The sequence below is a fragment of the Pteropus vampyrus genome, unplaced genomic scaffold, assembly GCF_000151845.1.
Source record: "Pteropus vampyrus isolate Shadow unplaced genomic scaffold, Pvam_2.0 Scaffold8, whole genome shotgun sequence".
NCBI classification, from domain to species: Eukaryota; Metazoa; Chordata; class Mammalia; order Chiroptera; family Pteropodidae; genus Pteropus; species Pteropus vampyrus.
In genome coordinates, this window is record NW_011888789.1 from 11,668,984 (window position 1) to 11,689,103 (window position 20,120).

The 20,120-nt window shown below is 51.6% G+C and overlaps 1 protein-coding gene across 3 annotated transcripts in view; it reads left to right on the top strand.

Annotated features, from left to right (window-relative positions):
- Positions 1-4,889: 4,889 nt before the first annotated feature.
- The window catches only part of ADGRA2 (adhesion G protein-coupled receptor A2), a 33,999-nt gene continuing 18,768 nt past the window's right edge, over positions 4,890-20,120 (top strand). For all 3 annotated transcript variants that reach the window (XM_011372200.2, XM_023538466.1, XM_011372209.2), the window contains exons 1-2: positions 4,890-5,583; positions 17,668-17,739. In XM_011372200.2, coding sequence (XP_011370502.1) covers positions 5,321-5,583; positions 17,668-17,739 — 335 coding nt within the window. In that variant the 5' untranslated portion in view covers positions 4,890-5,320. The remainder of the gene's footprint in view (positions 5,584-17,667; positions 17,740-20,120) is intronic.

Sequence of the window (20,120 nt, forward strand, 5' to 3'; positions counted from 1 at the left end):
CTGGTGACTAGCCCCATCTTGAGGTTATCTAAGAGTACCACCCTACATCACGTCATTAGCATAAACTCAGGCGTGCTCAAAGAGTTTCCTTAGGGATAACAAAAGATATTCCTATTACTCAGGAAATTCCAAGGGTTTTCGGAGCTCTAGGTCAAGAACCAGGGACAAAGACCAAATATATTTTTGTATCATACCGCACAGGCATCATTTATATATGTCAACATAAGAAACTTCCAAACCTGTAGAGAATTTTAATGAGCTTATTTGAGCCAAACTGACGACAATTAAGCAAAATCTCAATGGATTAAGAAAATGTTCCAGAGAATGGTAGTTTTGCAGCTTATTTTATACTTCAGAATAAAAGGAGAAGACACAAGAAGGGTTACATGAAATCCATTGGTGGTATATTAAGAGGGCAAGAGAAAAAACACGGTAAAATTTCTGGAATTGGATAAAAAGTAAAAGAGAGACCCATATTTCTTTTACATTGGTGGGTTCAGGATAGTTAAAACTTAACATTTACGTTATGTAGAGATAGTATATGGGGAACAAGATAACCGTGAGGGTTCTGTGGTCTCCTGCTCTGGTGTGTGGGTGTGCTCTGAAGGATCTGGAAAAGAAGATTACTCTGACATTTCAAAGGTATGTTATCTTAGAGGCAAAAAGACAATAGACAGATAGACAGGCTCACTTTAAGGTAAAGATTGACCTTTGTAAAGGAAGCTAGAGGCCTAGGAAGTGAATACCTACCATGACTAGCTTTTAGTTAAGAATTTTTATGTTCAGAACATGCTACGTGGTTACTTTCAGTCTCTGAGTTGGTAAGGCCCAGCACGCAGGCCTCTCTTGAGCTTGTCAGGTTTAGTATGTGGCCCCTTTTTCGTCCACAGTAAGTATCATATGACATAGATATCATTTACATATAACTGATATCATCATCACAATCCTTGAAAGTAAATACTATTTTTTTATCCCCCATTTCACAGATGAGAAAACTGAGGCCTGGGTGAATTAAGTGACTTGTCAAAAGTCACGGGATCAATAAAATGGAGAAACAGGATTTGAATCTAGCTTCAGAGTTCATGCTTTTAGCCACTATGCTCATAGCGCAGGATGTACCCCCATCATCTGGGAGAATATTTGTAGATTTCACTTAAAGGATGAATCAGCTTTTAATAGACACAGAGATTATAACACTCCCACTTTCTTGTGGGAGTGTTTAAATTATACACAGGTACCTTGTATGTGGTGGAATCTGAGCATAAAAGGGAGGCCCTTGCAGCCCTAAATATTCATCTGGGTAGCTTTCCACAATTCTTATTCATTCCTTCTGGTTGAGGCCCAAACATTTCTCTGTCTTCTCTGTCATGAACACTTAGTGCAAATCTTCCAATAAGACAGGCAGCTCAGCACAGTCTCCACAGGAAGGTACAAGACAGGGAAGAAGGGGACAGAGAGCTCAAGGACTGCCCAGTAGGGACATCCTGGGAAGGAAGTGGGAGAATTGGGTGGGGGGTGGCACAGGCTGTGTGCCTCCACTGTCTGTAAGCTAACGGAGCCCTGAAGAAATGTCACATTTGCATTATTGATCCAGTTATGGGCTATGATCTTATCTACTGTTGTCCTGAGTCTACATCAGGATCCTGCCTCTAAAAGTCAAAAAGGCACAGAGGGAACTAGTAACCTAAGCATTAAAAGGTGAGCATCCAGGATGAGGCCTCAGACAGCTGGGAGAGGAGATTAGAGTCTGGAGCTGGGAAATATGAGCTACTACCAGACTCAGATTCTGTACGTATTTACAGCCTTCTAATAGTCCTCACTTGCTTCTAGCTGAGGAGCGAAGCTCCTTTGAAAAGTTTCTGTCTTCTTTGACTCCTTTAGAAAAATAAAGGGAAGGGGTCCTGGTTCTACGACCAGCTCTGGTTTGGGAATAGACATCTTTAAAGGTTCGGCTCAGAGAGGGTCCAGGGAGTCAAAGTGAGGAATATTCCAGAGAAGTGAAACTCATGAGGGAGTTGTTGAGAGCCCTTCTTCTTCCCTAGAAATTATAGAGAATGGAAGTTAAAAATTTGAACCCTGGAGTCCAGAGTGCCTGGTTCAAATCCTGGTTCTATCACTTATTCACTGTGTATCCTTGGGCGAGTTACTATTAAGGTACTTCTTCACTTCACAGTTACTTGTCTGTTAAAACAGTCATCCTCACCCTGTTGTAAGAACTGAGCTAATTCTTGTAAAATGTACTCAACAAGTGCCTGGCCCATGAAAAGCACTCTGTGATGTTACCCTCCTTAGGTTCAGGTCCTCCTGCAGTAGTTCTGGTCTGCTTCTGTCTCAGAGGGAGAGGACCCTAACCGTTGCCCCATTTCTACTCTTAGCTGCTCCTAATGGAGGACCTGGTCTATCATGGGGTAAAAGGCCTCAGCCACTCCTTGACAGAGGGAATAGATCAGCATTGAATTTGGGGGCAGAAGAGAGGTTGACTCGCAGCTAGCACCAGACAACAGCAAACTTTTTTGAAAAGGGTATAGATGTAAGCATTTAGACCCTTAAAGGAATAATTGTGGTCTAGAAGAGTCAAGTAGGTTACATTTCTGCCATAGATTGGACTAAATCTTATGGTAAGCCCCGCTCCCTTGCTTCGGTCAGGATTAATTCAGCTTCATTCTTATTATCATAGTACCTTATCCCTACTCCATTCAAGAGCTTATCACATACTATCAGGGTGTATTTAATTGGGCAAGCTCCCTAGCCAGATTTCCTGAGGTTGGGAACTAAGTTTGAGTCATTCTTCTATCTCAAACAAACATCAAAACAAAAAGATTTTCATGTAGGCCACTCATTCACTCCACATTGCACCTCTGAGGACAGATAACCAGGAAGCTTCCTATAGGAATAGCTTTGAGTGGCTCAGAGAAAAGAACACTTAATAAAAAGGAATCAGAGGGTAAATTCATATCGCTGGCTTTTTATCACTCAGTAATTTGGTTTCCTCATCCACACTTGTCAAATGGGAAAGTAATCCCAGCCCCATTCACCTCCCTGAGTGGATACAGAAGTCAAAACTGATGACCAATGGGATAGGACAGTGTTTTATAAATGTCTTCACCAAGCACCTCATTCCTACCTATGGAGAAGCATCGCCTAATTAATATCATTTAACCTCAGAGAGTAGGTGTTACAGTGGAATTCCTTTCCAGACTCCGAGCGTCTCCATTTAGCAAAAAGAAATGATAGAAAAGCTGCCACCCAGGCCAGAGGCCTCTTCTTATATTCTCCCTGAGAAGTTTTCCTCTCCTGGGAACAAGAGGGTTGGATGCTGACTCTGCCGCTGGGCCAAGTCTCTGTGACTGGGCTCAACTCTCACCCTTCCTAAAGAATGCAGCCTCAGTCAGCATGCTGCCTGCAGAGGGCTCCTGCTGGGGGAGTCCATTGCCCTTCTCTCGTCCTCCATTTGCAATCACTATTTATTTATCTTTGGAAGTTGAAGGAACCAGAGCCTGCAACTGGGAGAGACTTGTGGAGCCAAAGAGGGAAAGTGAAGAAGCCAGTGTCTGAGCCCCATGTCTGGCGCCAATAGGCAAAGGAGAGAAGCTACTTTCCTGTAAAGGGGGGGTAGGACACCGGCTGAAGTACCACCGTCCTGGAAAAGACGTCACACACACACCAGCAAGGCCAAGAACACAGAAAGCAGCTGGTGGTCCACAGCAACCACTTTGGTGGCACTGGAGTCCTGCCCAGGGATACCCCACCAGGGGCTGCCCGACCCTCAGAAGCAAGGCTCTATTAATTGGCAGAAAAGTTAACCTTTGTGGGGAAACTGAGGAAGCAAACACTGGGCCACAGTTCTCTTTCCTTCTCTCCCCAGTCCGTTCGCAGCTTGCATTACAGGCCATCAAAGACCCACAGGCAATTTTCAACCCTATCCCCAGTTGTCGAAGTCAGACCCTGCCCAAAGCCACCAACACTCTGTCTCTGGAAACCGAGTGCCCCCTCTCTCATACTCATTCTCATGCCACAACTTACATTCATAAACTCGGGTGCCGGCAGGGCCCTATTTTGACCCCAGAGATTGGACACCCCAGGATGTTAGGGGTTGTGTCCAAAGTTACACAGAGCTGTCTAGAATGAGATTCTTCTGACTCACAGTGCAGTGCTCTTTCCACCCCCTGGACCTATCCCTGCTTTTCTTCTTCTTGGGTTCCCTCATTCCCACTGCTAGATCACCACCACCACCACTACACACACACACACACACACACACACACACGCACACGCACACGCACACGCACACGCACACGCACACACACGTGGAAAAGGTAGGCCAGATCGAGCCTGTCTGCCTTGGCCTTTGCCCCCACCTTGGCCGAATGACATGCAACCACCTGCTGGGCAAGGTCGCAGCTGCAGACGAAGGTCTGGGCCTCTGCAGGGCCCGGAGCAGGGCTGTGAGAGAGAGCCGGCTTCTAGGCTGGCCCATCAGGTCAGGGGGCAAGGAAAGCCGAATCTCAGCAGTCCCAGAGCAGTGAACAAAGTTCACTGCAAAACATGGAGCACCAGACATCTCTGATCAAGCCTGCAGGTCAAAGTCCCAGAAATATCCGGGCGCAGACTGGATAAGCCTGAGCAAGAGAGGGCTTTGTGGAAAGTGACGGCGATGGGCTTGAAGGTCTAAGATGAGTTGAGGAGAGGAAGAGTCCTGGCTTGGAGAAGAGGAGTAGGAGAAAGAAGGAGTCTCGGTTCAGGACGGGAGCAGGAGACACGCAGGACCTCGAGCCGCCTTGCCGGCTCTCGCGCAGAGGGCAGCGGCCTGGCTGCGCATCCGCAGGCGCTAGGGCCTCGCGGACGGACAAGCTGGCGAGGGGAGGGCGCCCCCTCGGGAGGGCGGGCGGGGACTGGCGGCGGCGAGAGAGGCGCCGCGCGGAGTTGCCTCCATCCATGGCACGGAGCGGCGGCGGCGGCGGCGGCAGCAGGAGCCCGGCGCGATCCGCTAGGTCCCAGCCCAGCGCTGAGCGAGCAGGCAAAGCGGAGGCGCCCACTGTCCACCAGCCCGGGAGCACCGCGTGGACTCTCGGGCCGCGCAGCGGAGGGCCGCCTGCACTGCGCTGACAGCCGCGCCCGCGTCCTCCCCGCCGGAGCGCTAGCCGGACATGCCCCCGGGGTGCGGCAGCGGGGACCCCGGGGCTTGCCTCCGCCCAGGGCCCCCCGCCCCGCCCTCGGGCGCTCTGGGCCCCTGCTGAGCACGCCTCCAGCACGCCCGGGTCCCCGCGACCCGCGCGCAGACGGGCCCCAGTGCTGTGGGTCCCCGCGGGGCGATGGGCTGATGGGCGCTGGGGGACGCAGGATGCGGGGGGCGCCCAAGCGCCTGCTGCTGCCGCTGCTGCCGTGGCTACTGCTTCTGGCACCCGAGACCTGGGGTGCGCCCGGCTGCCCCGTCCCCATCCGCAGCTGCAAGTGCTCGGGGGAGCGGCCCAAAGGGCTAAGCGGCGGCGCCCCCAACCCAGCGCGCAGGAGGGTGGTGTGCGGCGGCGGGGACCTCCCAGAGCCTCCTGAGCCCGGTCTCCTGCCTAACGGCACCGTCACCCTGTGAGTACCCAACTCGGCCCGCCCGGCCCGAGCGCAGACCGGGGGACGAATGGAGACATGATGGGAGGGGCGGGAAGAGCGGGACTGGGACGCCGCTGCCACTTCAGATACTCTAGGACAGGCCTGGCGCCGAGAAGGGAGACTTGGAGAGCTAGGGGAGATTTTAGGACTCCAGAGGTGTGGAGGGAGGACGAGCCTTGGGGGGATGGGGGGAGTTGCACCTCAGAGAGAGGCACGGGGGTCGCTCACTCACCTGCACAGGTGAAGGGGAATGCTTGCTGGCCGGACGCCCACGTCTCTTGAATTTCCAGACTAGGCTGATGTTGAGGACTTCGGGGACCCGAAGTGGGTGAGATGAGGGACGGCTTAGGAAAGATCGACGTCCGCGGCCCAGGAGGTGGCTGTTATCACCGCAGACTCGTCCCTAGCCCAACTGGAGGAGTCTCCGAGATTCACCTGGCAGGCCTGGCTCCTCCAGTGGGGGGCGCCCCATACGCTCCCCAAGCCTGCCAGTCCCACTTCCAGGCGGTCTCCTTTGGGCAGGCGCAAGGATAGGCTAGGTAAAGCATGCCCTTGGGATGCAGGCGCTTCTGGTCTGAATGAGACCTGGCATCTGGATCCCTCTTGGACCCCTCTCCCGTTGCGCGCATCTGGGAAGTGAGCTCTGCGCTGAATTCTGCATCCCACCCTCTACTTTTCCTCCCCTGGATATGACACGAGTGTTGGCTGTTTCTCAACTGACTTTTTTGCGCAAAGATTGCTAAGAAAGAAACTTTAGCTGAGGGGAAGGCGGCTGCCTCCCAGCCTCCTTCCGTCGACCCGCTTTCCCTTCCCAACCAGGGCCTTATTAAGCCTTTGCTTTGCTGGCAATGAGCGCGTCTCCTTGCGTCGCAACCCAACCCCAAGCCTCCTCTGTGGGGGTCTGAATCCCCGCAACCGAAAGAGAGTTAGCGACCCCTCCCCACCGCAGATTTCCTGAGCTGACCACGTGCTCGGAGCTTCACGCAAGCCGTGGAGTGGAGGGTCCGGCCCTCGCGGCGGCCCCTCCTGTCCTAAATCCAGCCTGCAAGCCGCTTCCCCTTCCCTGTCCTCCTGACCCCAGTAGCAAACGCCCCTTGCCCGAGTTGGGACTGGCTCACAGTCTATCCGATTGTGTACAGAACAATACAGTAACGCCTCTGGTTGGGTGAGTTCAGAGGCTGCCCGCTTCCTGACAGGACACGACTGGTCAGCCTCTGACGTTGGCCGCCTGTCCTGCATTTTCCCCAGTTGTGTGTGTGTGTGTGTGTGTGTGTGTGTGTGTGTGTGTGTGTGTGTGTGTGTGTGTACGTACATGCGTGCGCGCACATTAGCGAGAGAGAGGCAGTGTGTCTGCTCTCTCCCACCTAGCAGCTCAGGGCTATGGTCATGGCATGGAAAGGCAGCTGTGGCTGCTCATTCCAAGTCCCCGCTGAGTGTCCACTGGTGCCCAAGGGTCCAGACAGGCCCGACATTCCCCAGCCCACTCAGTTCTAGAGGAGAAAAATGCTTGCTGTGTAGAATAGCTGGTGCCTGTGTGAAGTCCCTGCTGGGCCATGATAGTTCAGTTCTGAGAGGGTGTGTGTGTGTGTGTGTGTGTGTGTGTGTGTGTACTGGAACTTGTGGCTGTGCTCACACACATGAGGGAGACGCTGTTTCTCTGCATATCTATTTGTTGGGATTAGGGAATTCTAACATACTGAAGGCAGGAAGAAGGGGGAAACATTAAAAGGTGGTTTTGCAGTATATCTGAGAATGATTTGGCAAGTAATCCTTTCCAGCTACGGCTAATTTCCATCGACGCCACTCCAAGGAGTGAGCGGGGCCAACCCTAGGTGAGAATATATTATGACAGGGTGGCATCAGACATGACTGCTAGCTCACCTTCCCATCCCAAACCATACCTAGAGGAAGCACCCCCCCCCAACCCCCATTTCTTCCCAGGCCACTGACCTAGCTGGCTTAAAATATCTTTCAAAGGAGCCTGGCTAGACATACCCATAGACACCACAGAGAATAGGCCAGAAAAGCCCCTGAGAGCCTACTGGCCGATCAGCCTGGAATCTGAATGAACCCCAGCAGCAGATATATTTCTTAGGCTCTTGCCACCCGCCTCGCTACACTGACTCCACATAATCCTGATCCCGATTGCTGTCCGTCTATCCCCAAAAAGCTGTCTTCTGAAAGAAAAAGAACCCAAGTTCTTCAGCAGAAACTGGGCAAAGATTCTCTTCTTGGATCTCAGTCCCTTCAGCATACCCATCCCTAACCCAACATGCATCTTAAGGGAAGAAGAAAGAGAGGCCTGGAAAGGGGATGCCACCTCAGCCTGGCAGCAGAGCAAGAGACTAAGAGCACTAAGACATCCTCCACACCCTCCCAGACTCTTCTTTTTCCATGAGAATTGCTCCTTACACCTTTTTGCTTGTCACCTGGTGCAAACAACAGGACCTGAGCCAATAGTTTTTGCATTGTGGCTTTATCCTCCCTCCTCCTCCCTGGCTTTCCTCCAGAATAAGCCACCAGATCCCAGTCCCCTTCACATACCACCCTGCTAAAAGGTCCTCATGGAACATGGGACTCCACCTTGGGAAACTTGGCAGGCACTGAGTGCTGGGACTGTGCTAGTCAAGGTACCTGCCTGCTGGAGCCTCTGCTCAGAGAAGGCCTCCACGCAGTTCAAAGGCATTTCTGTGAGCAGCCCTGTTTACCTCACCAAAACCCTTCCACCTCCACCCTATTATCTCAACTTCTGCCTTCTGTTTTTGTAGACTGTGTGCCCACCCCCCTTGCTTTTTGTCCCTTCCCTCTAATGCATTTTCATTCGCAGTTTTCCAGGAAAGCAGAACTCTTGGCTTCCTTCCTGATCCATCTGTCCCACCCCACCCCCATCCTCCAGTCTTGAGGCCTAGTCCAAAGGACAGCTGTGGGCACTTATGTTCCTGTCCTTCATGAGGGAAGGGGGAACATCTCGTGGGAGTGGCTTACTACAGGGAGAACCTGGGTGTGGGAGGGAGACACAGACCATTATGAGCCCCCCTACCTACCCTTGGGCAGCAGCTGATGGGCCTGCCTTCTGGTTCTTAGCTCTTGCAGTTAGAGTGGGTGGGGGCATCATAAGGAATTCGAGGGAAGGGCTGATAATAGATAACTCCAGAAGGAAATCTCCTAGGAGGACCTCCTGTGACATCTGAGCAGCCCCTCAAAGGATACCAGCCAGTCTCATAAATTCCTAGTCCAATTGCACTGAAAAGGACTTTAGAGATCAGCAAATCCAAACCCTGCATCTATATATTACAGCTGAGCAAAATGAGCCCAGACAGGAGAAGTCCAGGGTCTTGCCAGTAGTCACCGGGCTAACCGATGCCTGCCTCAGGATTAGCTGATTAGGTTCTCTTAGTGGTCCTCTCAGGTCAGAGACTTGCTGTTCACCTGGCTGGACTTGAGACCCAATGGAGACAAAAGCTGCTTTTAAAAAACACCGTTTCTTCCCAGCAGGACCCAGGACCTTTTGACCTGGGAACATTCCAAGGCTGGGTGGGGAGGGGGGCAGACATGGGACGGGTCACTCCAGATTCTCCCAGAGCCAACAAATCCTCATCTACTCAGCCTCCTAGTTCGGCAAGGGGCAGGGGGTGCCCACCACATAGGCTGCTGACATAAGGGAGAAGGGGCACTTGCCACACAGATGTGCCTAGCAGTGGCTGGGTCCTTTTACTGTGAGTTTGGTGGTCTTCAGAAGCCCCATGGGGGGAGGGGAGTTCCCTTCACAGCTCTTGGGTTTGCTCCAGCCTCAGGGAAGTGATTCTTGAGCACGGATCTCCCGCTGGACCCCCAGCTCTGGACTGGGCCCTTTCCTCAGTGCCCCTCACCCCAGTCACCAGGATCCAGTTAGGGGAGTTTGGAGCAAAGTGTGCCAACTGCCATGCACATAGCCTGAGGGGAGTGGAAAGATGCTGGCTGGAGGGGCGGGCCCATGCTGGCTTCCCCACCCCCTTCTCTTCCAGCCTCTTTCCCCCATATGGTTCTCATAAGGTCTGGGCTCAGAGACAGCAGCCAGAGGAAGTGGCTGTGTACAGAGAGCTTTTGTGAGGGGAGGCGGGGGGGAGGGGGAGAGAATGAAGAGAAAGAAGGAAAGAAAGAGGGAAGAAGCAGAGGTGGGAGGAGGCAGAAGATGCCTACGTACTCCCTTACCCTCCAATGGTGCAAGGTCTCAGCTGCCACACTCCATGTGGGGTCCTGGACTCCGCCTGTCTGAAACGGGGAACCCAGAAGTCCACGTCCCTCCCTGACTCTCTCCACCTACCTACTGAAGGAGCTGGAGGCAACCAGCCACTTCCTGGAGGTCTTGGAAACCCCTGCCCTTAGGGCTTCCACTAGGGTAGGCTGTCAGGCCCATGGTCACATCTCAGGGAGAGCACTGGGAAGAGAACAAAGCCCTCTGGGGTTCACTGGTTGAGTTTTCATTGCACCAGAGACTGGAGAAGCCATGGTGCTGAGCTCCAAAGACAACACCTATAGTTCAGCATCCCAATGGATCCAGGACCCAGAATGGGTTATTTGGCCTGAATTATTTGGAACCAGTGCATGAACCCAGCCAGCCACTCCTGGACCCCAGAAAAGTCCCTTCCTGCTACCATGGATCATCCCTTTGTGTTGGTGTTGGGGAGGGGGGCAATCCTAGTCCTGGGGGTAAGTGTGAGAATTTCTCCCAAAGGCACAAGCAAACCAGTGTAATTTGAACCTAACCAGAAATTGACCCTTAAATTTGGGGTCATGTTTTTAAAGGGAGAGAGTGTTTCTAAGTTTATGCCACGTGGGAGTCGTTGGGATAAGAACCCTTTCCTGAAGGAGAAAAAGTTCCAGCCACCTCTGAGTCGATCCCTGGCTTTCCATTCAGTGGGCTCTCCTCGCCAACGCCCAGAGAGGGGAGGCACGTTCCCTAATGCCACACAGACTGGACCAGGACCTCTCATTTCCCCATCACCCTGAGGTAGAGAATGCTCCATGCCTCCCAGGGACCAGACAGAGAGCAGGGGAGAAGAGAGGAGGGAAATGGCCCCGGGCTGAGGAACCAGAAGGAAAATCCGGTAACTGCTAAGAAGGGGCTGCTCAGAGGGGCTGTTTATTTTCATTCCCCCAGCCCAGCCTTTCTGTTCTATTTAGAGCTCAGACACTGACAGGACAAGGCTGCCTCCTCCCCTTCCTCCCTCCTCCTCCTGGGGGTGAGGGGGGGCATCCTTTCCAAACTCCAGAACATTCCTTTGTTTTTAAGACTGGGTTGATGGGGGTGGGGGAGCAGAGAAATTGTGGAGTGTAGCTAAATGCCGGCCCTGGGAGTGGGGAGAGGTGGGAAGGGGGAGCAAAGGGTGTGCAAGATGGATGGGGCCAGGTGAGGGGCAGGGGAACCAATCTGTCACAGAAGAGCAGGGAATGGGGCGGAGAGAACGGTCAGAGGAGGGAGTTCCAGCCTGAACTTGAGGGGCCAGACATCTCCCAGCTGGAGAGGGAAGGGAAGGTCAGAGAGCCCCCACCCCCCCCACCCCCAGGGCTCTTTGCCTGCTGGGACTGTGTAGCGAGGCAGAAACCCTAGACTTCAGGCTCTAGGAGTCTCCATATCCAGGATGGGAAAAGCTATCAAATATAAAGACTGTGAGTCTTCAGTCCAGACCCTTCTTTTACAGAGAAGGAAATCCCAAGAGAGGGGCTTACCTGCCCAGGATCACACAGCTCCTAGCCAGACCCCAGTCAACTTTTTCCCACACTGACCAATCAGAGATATTCTCCCTGGGGACAGGGCAGGGAGATATGCTAAGCCGCTTCTTCCACATGAATTTGTGCCAGGGAAAAGAGTCACCCACTCCCAAAGGTAGCTTAACAAGTACAAGTGTACTTAAGGGCCCAGTGTACACACTGTCTGCACTGAGTATTGGAAATCAGACTCATCCAGGAGAAGCAGGACTGTGGTCTCTAAACTGTTCCTCCCAATGTTTCCTCTTCCTCTCTGCTCAGCTTCTGGACGATGGTACCCCAATGGGGAAGGTGTCCCAGAAGGGCTGTACTTCAGGAGTGAGCTCTGCCAAGACTGATTGGGGGGCAGGGAGAGGGCACGTGGGGAGGTGGAGAGTGGAGGTAGGATGAAACTGACCCCTGACCTGAGAACACCAGGGTACAGCATGAACTCTGTCCACTGACCACATCCACCTTCCCTAGAGCTCTGTCCCTCCAGATAGCCATTCATTCTTTCAGCCAGAGCCTGCTGTGTGTCCAGCCCCAAGCCAGGAGGTAAGAGACCTAGCCTCTGCCCTTATAGCCTCATCATGGAGACTGGATACAAACAAAGCAGGGCAGGATCAGGGCCTCAGGGCTCCTAAGGAAAATGTCTGAGGCAGAAAGATTAAAGGACTAACTTATACTTAGGTATAAAAGACTGATAACAGATTGATCCTTTCAGTTTACTTGTATTTAAAAAGAAACTCAGCTTCACCCAAAAACTTGGCTCCTCGGTTGTGAGATTTTAGGCCATGCGTGAAGGAAATGTTGAAGGTAGATTGGGAGTAACTTTCCAGCTTCTTCAAGTCAGGGGGACACACACTCACAAACATTCCATCCTACCTGACACATCTCACTCGACCTTCCATGCATGGAAGATTGTAGACACCATGTCTCATTTGTATCTGAAGTACTGATATATTGTATAGGGCTGAGCACACAATAGGTGTTAGTGTAGGTTTGAAGAACACATGAATGGATGCCTAGGTGTGAATGATCACAGCAGACTCTATTCCATATGGTCAGACTTGGGTGCTGGGGGCCCCAAAATCCCCATCAAAGCACACTGACCACCTACCACAAACACCTATAGCACCTTTGCTCAGGCTGCAGACTCTCTCACGGTCAGTGCTCTCCATCTCAGCCCCAATTTCTTGGTTCTGTCTGTTCACCACCAAGATAGGGCACCCTTATAGAGAGGATAGATTAAAGGAGACAAGAAAGCCACGTTCATAGGAGCCACTGCAAGACTGTTTTTTCTCTTAACCTTGACCTTAGGCCCTACCTGGACAGCCCAGTTTCAAAGCTGAGGTCAGAGGCTGTCTCAGGACATGATCCTGTAAAGTCTGGGGAAGGAAAGCCCTACCTGGGTCTCCTGCTAACCAGTAGGGATTCAGGGCTGACTGGACAGACTTCCAACCCAGGGACAGAATCATAAGAAGTACAGGAGTGTTGCATGTCCCCTCCAACATTTATGTCCTCTACAATCAGCCTAAATGGTCATGAAGGGCAGCCTGGAAGGGAAGGGAAGTCACAGGAGGGCTGTCTTTAGCCTGAGGGTGTGTGTCAAAGCAGAGCCTGTGGACCAGAGGCAGTCTCACTTTTAGAGGTTCTACCGTCATATCAACTATATAAAAATGCACCCCCATCCTTCATGAAACATAATAATTATCGCTTATTGACATAGCATAACATTTGGTAGTTATTTAATTAAGCATTTATTAATCTCAGTTTGTACCATTTAGATTTCAGAGGCAATTATGATTTTTTTAGGTTTCAGATGTCTTTGTGAGCCCTGCAAATGTTTGGGCTCTGGGAGCTGCACCTGTGGGAGGGGCTGGGAGTCCAGTGTCACCTCAATGATTCAGAGTGGATTATGGGCCTGTGTTTTAGTATCAGCAAGCAGACCACCCTCCTCCCCCTTACTGATGGTCTCCCTAAGATACTGCCAAGGTGCCAGCAACAGGTGTTGGAGATGGAGCCTTCCAAGCCCAGAGGGCCTTGGCAAGGGCCTAAATTCCAGGCTTAGACTCCCTGGAGAGCATAGATTTCCTGGCATCCAGACCTGTGGTCTTTGCACCTGTGTTTATTGGGGTGGGGCAGGAGGCTAACATGTATGATTCTTGCTGCACATGGGAGAACCATTTGGTTCAGGCATGTGCTGGCCCCATGCTCCACACAGCAGTGCCCACATGACCCCTACAGGGTCATCTTTGATGCCGGGCTGGGATCTGGTGAGTTCCTGTGGCTTCCCAGAGGCCACAGAGCCTCTCTGTAGACGCCAGCCACTCGCTCCCTTGGCCTCCAGCCTCATTAGCGGTAACTCCGCTTGCTTCTATTCCCTAAAATAGGACCCTAGCTGGGAGAGAGTTCTGGAATGGACTCAGTGTACCCCCTCTCCTTGGCCAAATTTCAGACTCTGGGGTAGAGAACAGGGGACTCCAGGGGCTGACTGCTTTCCTATGAAAATTTGGCATTGGAGTGGTAGACAGAGGAGGGAGGGTGGGAAGAAAGAAGCTGAAGATGCTGGGCTGGGCGAGCCAGGGGTCTGTGAGGTGAAGCTAGCATGGATGGGAAGGAAATCCACCTGGATGGTTCCCCATGCAGGGCTAGAGGCTGGTACAGGCCCAGGAAGTGTCTGTCTGGGGGTGGGGTAGGGGCTGTGAAGATGGGGCCAAGATTGGCACTGTGTCTGAGACGCTGAAAAGAACTGTGGGGCCGAGGCTCCCTCCTTCCCTGCTCGATTGTTGAGGCGACCTTGTCTGTCTTCCTCCCATGAGATAGCGTAGCATGAAGGGAACATTTTTCTTCCCTTTGGGTGAGTGAGTGAGTGAGTGAGTGAGTGAGTGAGTGAGTGAGTGTGTGTGTGTGTGTGTGTGTGTGTGTTTTCATCTGCCCCACTAGCAGCCCTGTAACTGCCAGCTTCCCACCTGTGCATAACAATGCCAGACCAAAATCACTGCCCTCTCCTCCCTGACCAGACCCACCTGGGCCACCTCTGAAGAACTGAACCTACGAGCACAACTGACACCATTCACTGGATGATCTGGGTCTAAAGTAAAATTGCCTCAGCCCTTTCTAGGTTATCAACGCCAAAAGATCCAATTCTGGGTATTTAAAGACTAGAATCATATAGATACATGCCCGAAGTCTGTCCAAGAACTGGAAATGCAGCAAGAAGGGGGCCCACTGGAGAAGGATGAAATGATGTTTGCCTGGTGTCCCTGCTTTTGTGAGTGGCTTCGAAGATGGGGGATAAGGGACATATTGTCTGCAAAAAGAAAAAAATCTTATTTCAAGACTTCAGGGCTGGACTTTGCACCAGGTTAGGGAAGCCAGAAGTGGAAGCATGGGCTGCAGCCGACCCCCACCCCATTCTGCCCTCTCCTCCCCAGCACAACAGAAGCTACTCAGAGAGAGGGGGTCAGGGGCCCTAGCCTGCAGGGGGTCCAGGTTCAGAGTGGAGAGGGGTGGGACGCAGTGATGAGCTGTTCTGGGCCAGGGGCTGGTCCCCAATCCTTTGCTCTGCTCCCACCCACCGCCCACCCCCTCCACACACACACATGCATACCGCCACCAGTTGCCTCAGTATCTCTCGAACAAACCAGACTTCCTCCTGGGGAGGAGCTGTCAACAAGAAGACTAGATAGGCATTAAAGCCACTAGTCACTCGTGGCTCCCTAGCACTTGCAATGTGTCTCGTCTGGATTGAGATGTGCTGGAAAAGTAGCATGTACAACAGATTCTAAAGACTTAGTAGAAGGGGAAAAAAACGGAAACTATCTCAATAATTTTGTATGTTGATTACATGTTGAAATGAGAACATTTTGGATACTGGGTTAAATAAAATATGTTGTTAAAATTAATTTAATTTTTAAGCTTTTTAAAATGTTGCTACTTGAAGATTTTGAATTGCATATGTAGCTTGCGTTGTACCTCTGTAGGTCAGCTCTAGGTGGAAGAATTTGGGGTATGTGAAAGGGTTTCAAAGGCTAAAGGCTGAAGAGTCTGGAGAAAGTGGGGTAACCCGCAACACGACCACTAGACCTATCTCAACAGGGTTCTCAAATTAGCATCCTAGGTTTTAATCTCGAGGACTTGGGAATTTGAGAATTACTAAATATTCTGTTTTCAATGAATGATCTTTTTAAAAAAATCTTTTACAGATGATTTTGAGATAATTTTTTTATTAGACGGCTTTTTCATAGTGTCAGATTTTCATTTCTAAAGTCGATGTTTCTCAAACTGAATCCTCAAGACATATTCACAGAGAATAAGATACCTTTTTCCCTCCCTTTAATAGGTCTATACTTCACACAAGTTTGAGAAATAATGTTCTCAGGCCTCCCCCTTTGTGGATGAGGCTGTGATAATCTGGCAGCACTGTTCCCTGTCTTTCCACGCTCCCCCACCTTGCCCCTATGCCCTTCACCCCTATCAGCATCCCCATCCTCTTCCCTCCCCATGAACCCAGGGAGGAGGCAATCCCTGGGAGAGACCATGGGGGTTGGGAGGAGGCTGAAATGGATGCCCTTTTTCCACCCATGTTTTCAATGTCAGAGAGGTGACATTTCAGGACACCTCCCTGACATTCCTAAGATACTGAGAGGTCCGCTCACCTTCTCCAACATTAATTGCAATCTCTAAACCTCAAACTTGGGGTGTATGAAGGGAATTAACTGGAGATGAGATGAGGTGGGCTTTGATTTAAAAGTCACACCATCGAGAGCCTGTCACCACCAAGGGGACCACCCCAGTCCCACCAGGGCCATTAGAGGCATTAAGCACTGATGAGATTATTTATGAGTTATTACCACCATGTGCAATATGAAATAAAACTATCCTAATCTATACAATGAAATAAAGGGGTTCACGAAAGTTCTAATTGCTCATATAATGACTACTGTGATACTCTTTGAAATATCAAGACAATGTTATGTGTATTTGTGAAACACGTCAGAAACCCAGCATTTCCCCTTGAACCCCCCCCACACAGTCACTCTTCAGGCCTTGCTGGGAAATGCTACCACTGGAAGGTCAGTTAGGTGGGGACCAGAAGGGTAGGAAGGGTCTATCTGGAGAGGGGAAAAGGGAGGAAGGAGATGAGGTCTCCAGCCATTCCCATTGACCCAGAAAGCCTCTTCCACTGCCTGCCATTGTCTATTCTCCACAAGCTTCTTGAACGTGGAGTAGCTGGAAGGTCACATGTCTGGGATCCTCTCACTGCCAGCTGGTAAAGTCACCTACCCACTTCCAGTGAGCTTTGGGGCAAACTGACAGCTCCTCTCATGCTTTGTCCCCAGTCTCTGCCATCTCCCTTATTGTCCAGCCCAGAGGCTGCTCACTCAAGAGAGGACCCAAGGCCTGACCTCTGGCCTCTGCAGGTCCCCCAGTAAGAGCAAAGAAGGGAACCCCTTTGCCTCAGCCCAGGGCCGGCAAGAGTTTGGACTGAGAGGCTCATTAAAACTTTATAATAAGCAATTAACTCAAGGGATGCAAGGGATGAGCCCCTGGGCCGGTCTGGAACTCCTTCCTCCCAGCAGGGAGCCTGGCAGAGAAAGGCTGAGTGGGTGGGCACAGTGGATTCAGACAGTTGGCCTGGGGCCTCTTTCCTCATCCCCTGGGTAAATAAACAGCTCCAAGTGGGCAGAAGGGCTGAGGCCTGGGCTTCCCTTGGGCCCGGGACTCTATATCAGTTTTCTGTTAAGGCTGCAGACAGATGGGGGGCACGGAAGCCCTCTGAGTTGGGGGCCTGTCAGAGATGGAAATGTTCCCTTCCAGTGAGGTCCTCGGGTCACAAAGTGTTGGAGACCCCTAGGAGGGGCAGCGCCTCCCATCTCCATACTTTCTGTTCCACCTGCCAGAGTCCTGACCCAATCCGGGCCATTCTCCCCACCACTGTCCTCGGAATACTGGGCTGAGGGCTTGAGCAAGACAGAGCTGTGGAAGACAGGAAGGGGCACTATGGTCTCAAGGTATAAAGTGTCATTGCAACTGTACACCTGCTCAGCCTACCTGCATACAGAGCCCTAGTTAGATCCAGGCCATGGGGAGACCCAGGGCAGGAGAAATGCCTGATTTGGGGCTCAGTGGGCTGACCAGTCTGCCTAAACCATTTGCTGGCTCCTCCCTATAATCTCCTGGAGCAGAGGTGGCACTGCGCCTTGTACAACTTTGGGGGGCGCCATTTATACAGAATGCAACATGGTTGTCATGGAGAGACTGGATCCTCACTCCACCTACACTTTCCAGCTTGTAACAGCACATTCTCCTGTGCTCTCCCTGTTCCTTCAGGCTCTTGAGCAACAACAAGATCACTGGGCTCCGGAATGGATCCTTCTTGGGACTGCCCCTGCTGGAGAAGTTGTAAGTGCTGGGGCAAGGTGGGGCGGAGGGGTGGAGGATGCATGGAGGTGGGGCAAGAGCTCAGTCCAGGGAGGATGAGGAACACTGGTTGGTAAGGAGCACCACAACCCAGAACCTGCCTACTCTGCAGGGCCCAGAGTGAGACCCACTGGGACCCTGCCCAGGACTTGACCACCAGATAGAGGTCAGAGGGAGACTGGTCTGAGAGAGAGACTGGCTCCTTCACCAGTGACAGCAGAGAGAAGTAGGGAAACCTCATGGTCTAGGCAGGGATGAGGCTAAGGGAAGCTCATTAACGCTCTTTAATGAGCAATTAGCTATGAGGGCTGAGCCCCTTAGCTGGCCAGAAGCCTCTGCCCCCTCCCAGCTGGGGGCCCAGAATAAAGAAAGGGCCGAGGGAGGATTTAGTGTGACTGAGACCTCTTTCCTCCTTCCCTAAAAACAAATCAACAAACAAAGCCCCAAGGGGCCAAAGCCCAAGGCTAAGGGTTGGGATAAGTGATCATATCCAAATCCCCCCACTCCTCCCACCCCCACCTCCTACCCCTCTGCCCTGGTTTAGAGCTGCAGCCGCAGCCACAGCAGCAGCAGCAGCAGCAGCAGCCTTCAGGCTGCACTGCAGGACCCAGCAGCCTGGCGTTGGACTCAGGGGGGCCCTGCCAATCCAAAAGAACCTTCTTCCCAAAGTTAGGGACCTGACTCGGTCACAGGCAAGTCATTTAACCTGCCAAATGAGGGGATTGAGCCAACCCCCCTTCCCCCCACCCCCAATTCCCTGTTGAATTGGCATGCTCCAGAATCCAGCCTGTACAACATCTCTGGGGCCTGTCTCCTCCACCAAAGAACTGGGCCTATCATCCCTCTTGGAGACTGATCCTCGCCATCTCCTTGTCCTCCAACCTCATTTCTCCTATGTCTGCTCCCACCCTGCTGGGCATTCCAAGTCCTCCAGCAGGGCCCCTGCCCCTTTCTAGTACCATTTTGCCTGAAAGGCTTGAATTAGTGAGATTGAGGGTACAAAAGAATAAGGCAGAAGGAAGTCTGCTCCGAAAAAGCCGAAGAGATTACAGTCTAGTGGAGACCACAGACAATGCCCTATATGTTATAGTTAAGTAGGTCGGAGTTTCCGTGAAGTCCAAAGGAGGGATCAGTGAAGGCTGTTAAGGAGAATAGAGATGCAATATCTAGGCGACAATGAGTTTAGATATTTAATCACGACCACAGTCTTATGAGGTTATTTCTACTACACCCACTTCACAGAGGAAGGGAAAGCCTCTTCCCCAAACCCACCACCCAACGCAGCAAGGAAAGCTTGTTGGCCTGGCTAGGTTCGGAATGGATGGGAAGGCAGAGCATGTTCTGTTTGATCTGGGGGATGTTGGGGGTAAGAGGGGGTCTCGGGATGTTGACCATGGTGTATGCACGCAGCTCCGTGGCCAGGTCCCTCCGACCATCTACTCTGCAGGTCACAGATGGGTGGTCTGGGCAAGTAGAAAGAGCTGTCACCAAGCTGTTATTTAAACGTCTCCTTGAGCACCAACAAATAGGGCAGATTTTATCCTCCCGAGCAGTTAGGATTCAGGAGCTCTGATTCCTACGCTCAGCCCAGACTTGGTCTTAGAGGGCTGAGTGGCAAGAAACCAGACACTCCTTCTAGGATCTTTTGGAGGAAGACAAACCACAGCTGCCTCTCCAACCCTTTGCTTTGCCCCACCAGGGCCAGTCACTGCCCAGAGATATTCTCTCTTCTCAGCATGAGCGAGCACTGCTCTGAGCCTCTCGTGGCCTCACTGACACTTTCCCATCTTTATTCTCTCTATAGTCAGAGACCCACTGGGTCTGCCCGCTTCTCGTCCCTCAATCTCATGAGGGTAGATTTTCTGATGAAGGTGAAAAGATGGCCCTTTCCTTCCCACCCATGCCGACATACTGAATTGGACTCCTCTCCCCAGCACTCTGTCTCTGGTCACCACACAGCAGGTGCATGCAAAACACAGGAGGCAGTCAGAGAGAATAGTCAAAGTGGGAGAATCGTCAAAGGACAATGACTAAATCCTGAGTCATGTGAGATGGAAGCGGGTGCTGGGCATGAGAAAGGCACTCGAGTGAGAATTCAAGGTCCTCAGTTTGAGCCCCTGCTCTGTTAGGGGCCATTCTAGTCATTCATTCTAGAGAAATTTGTTGAGCCCCCTTTGTTTATTATATTTTATTCATTTATATATAATAGATGTTCATTTATAAATTACAAATCTCCTTAATTTGGGTGCCAAGCTCTGTTCTAAGCATTGGGAGTGAACACAATAGACCAAGTGCCTGCTGTCATGGAATTTACTCTCTACTAATGGGACCTAGAAAATAGCAAATCACCGTATAATATGCCA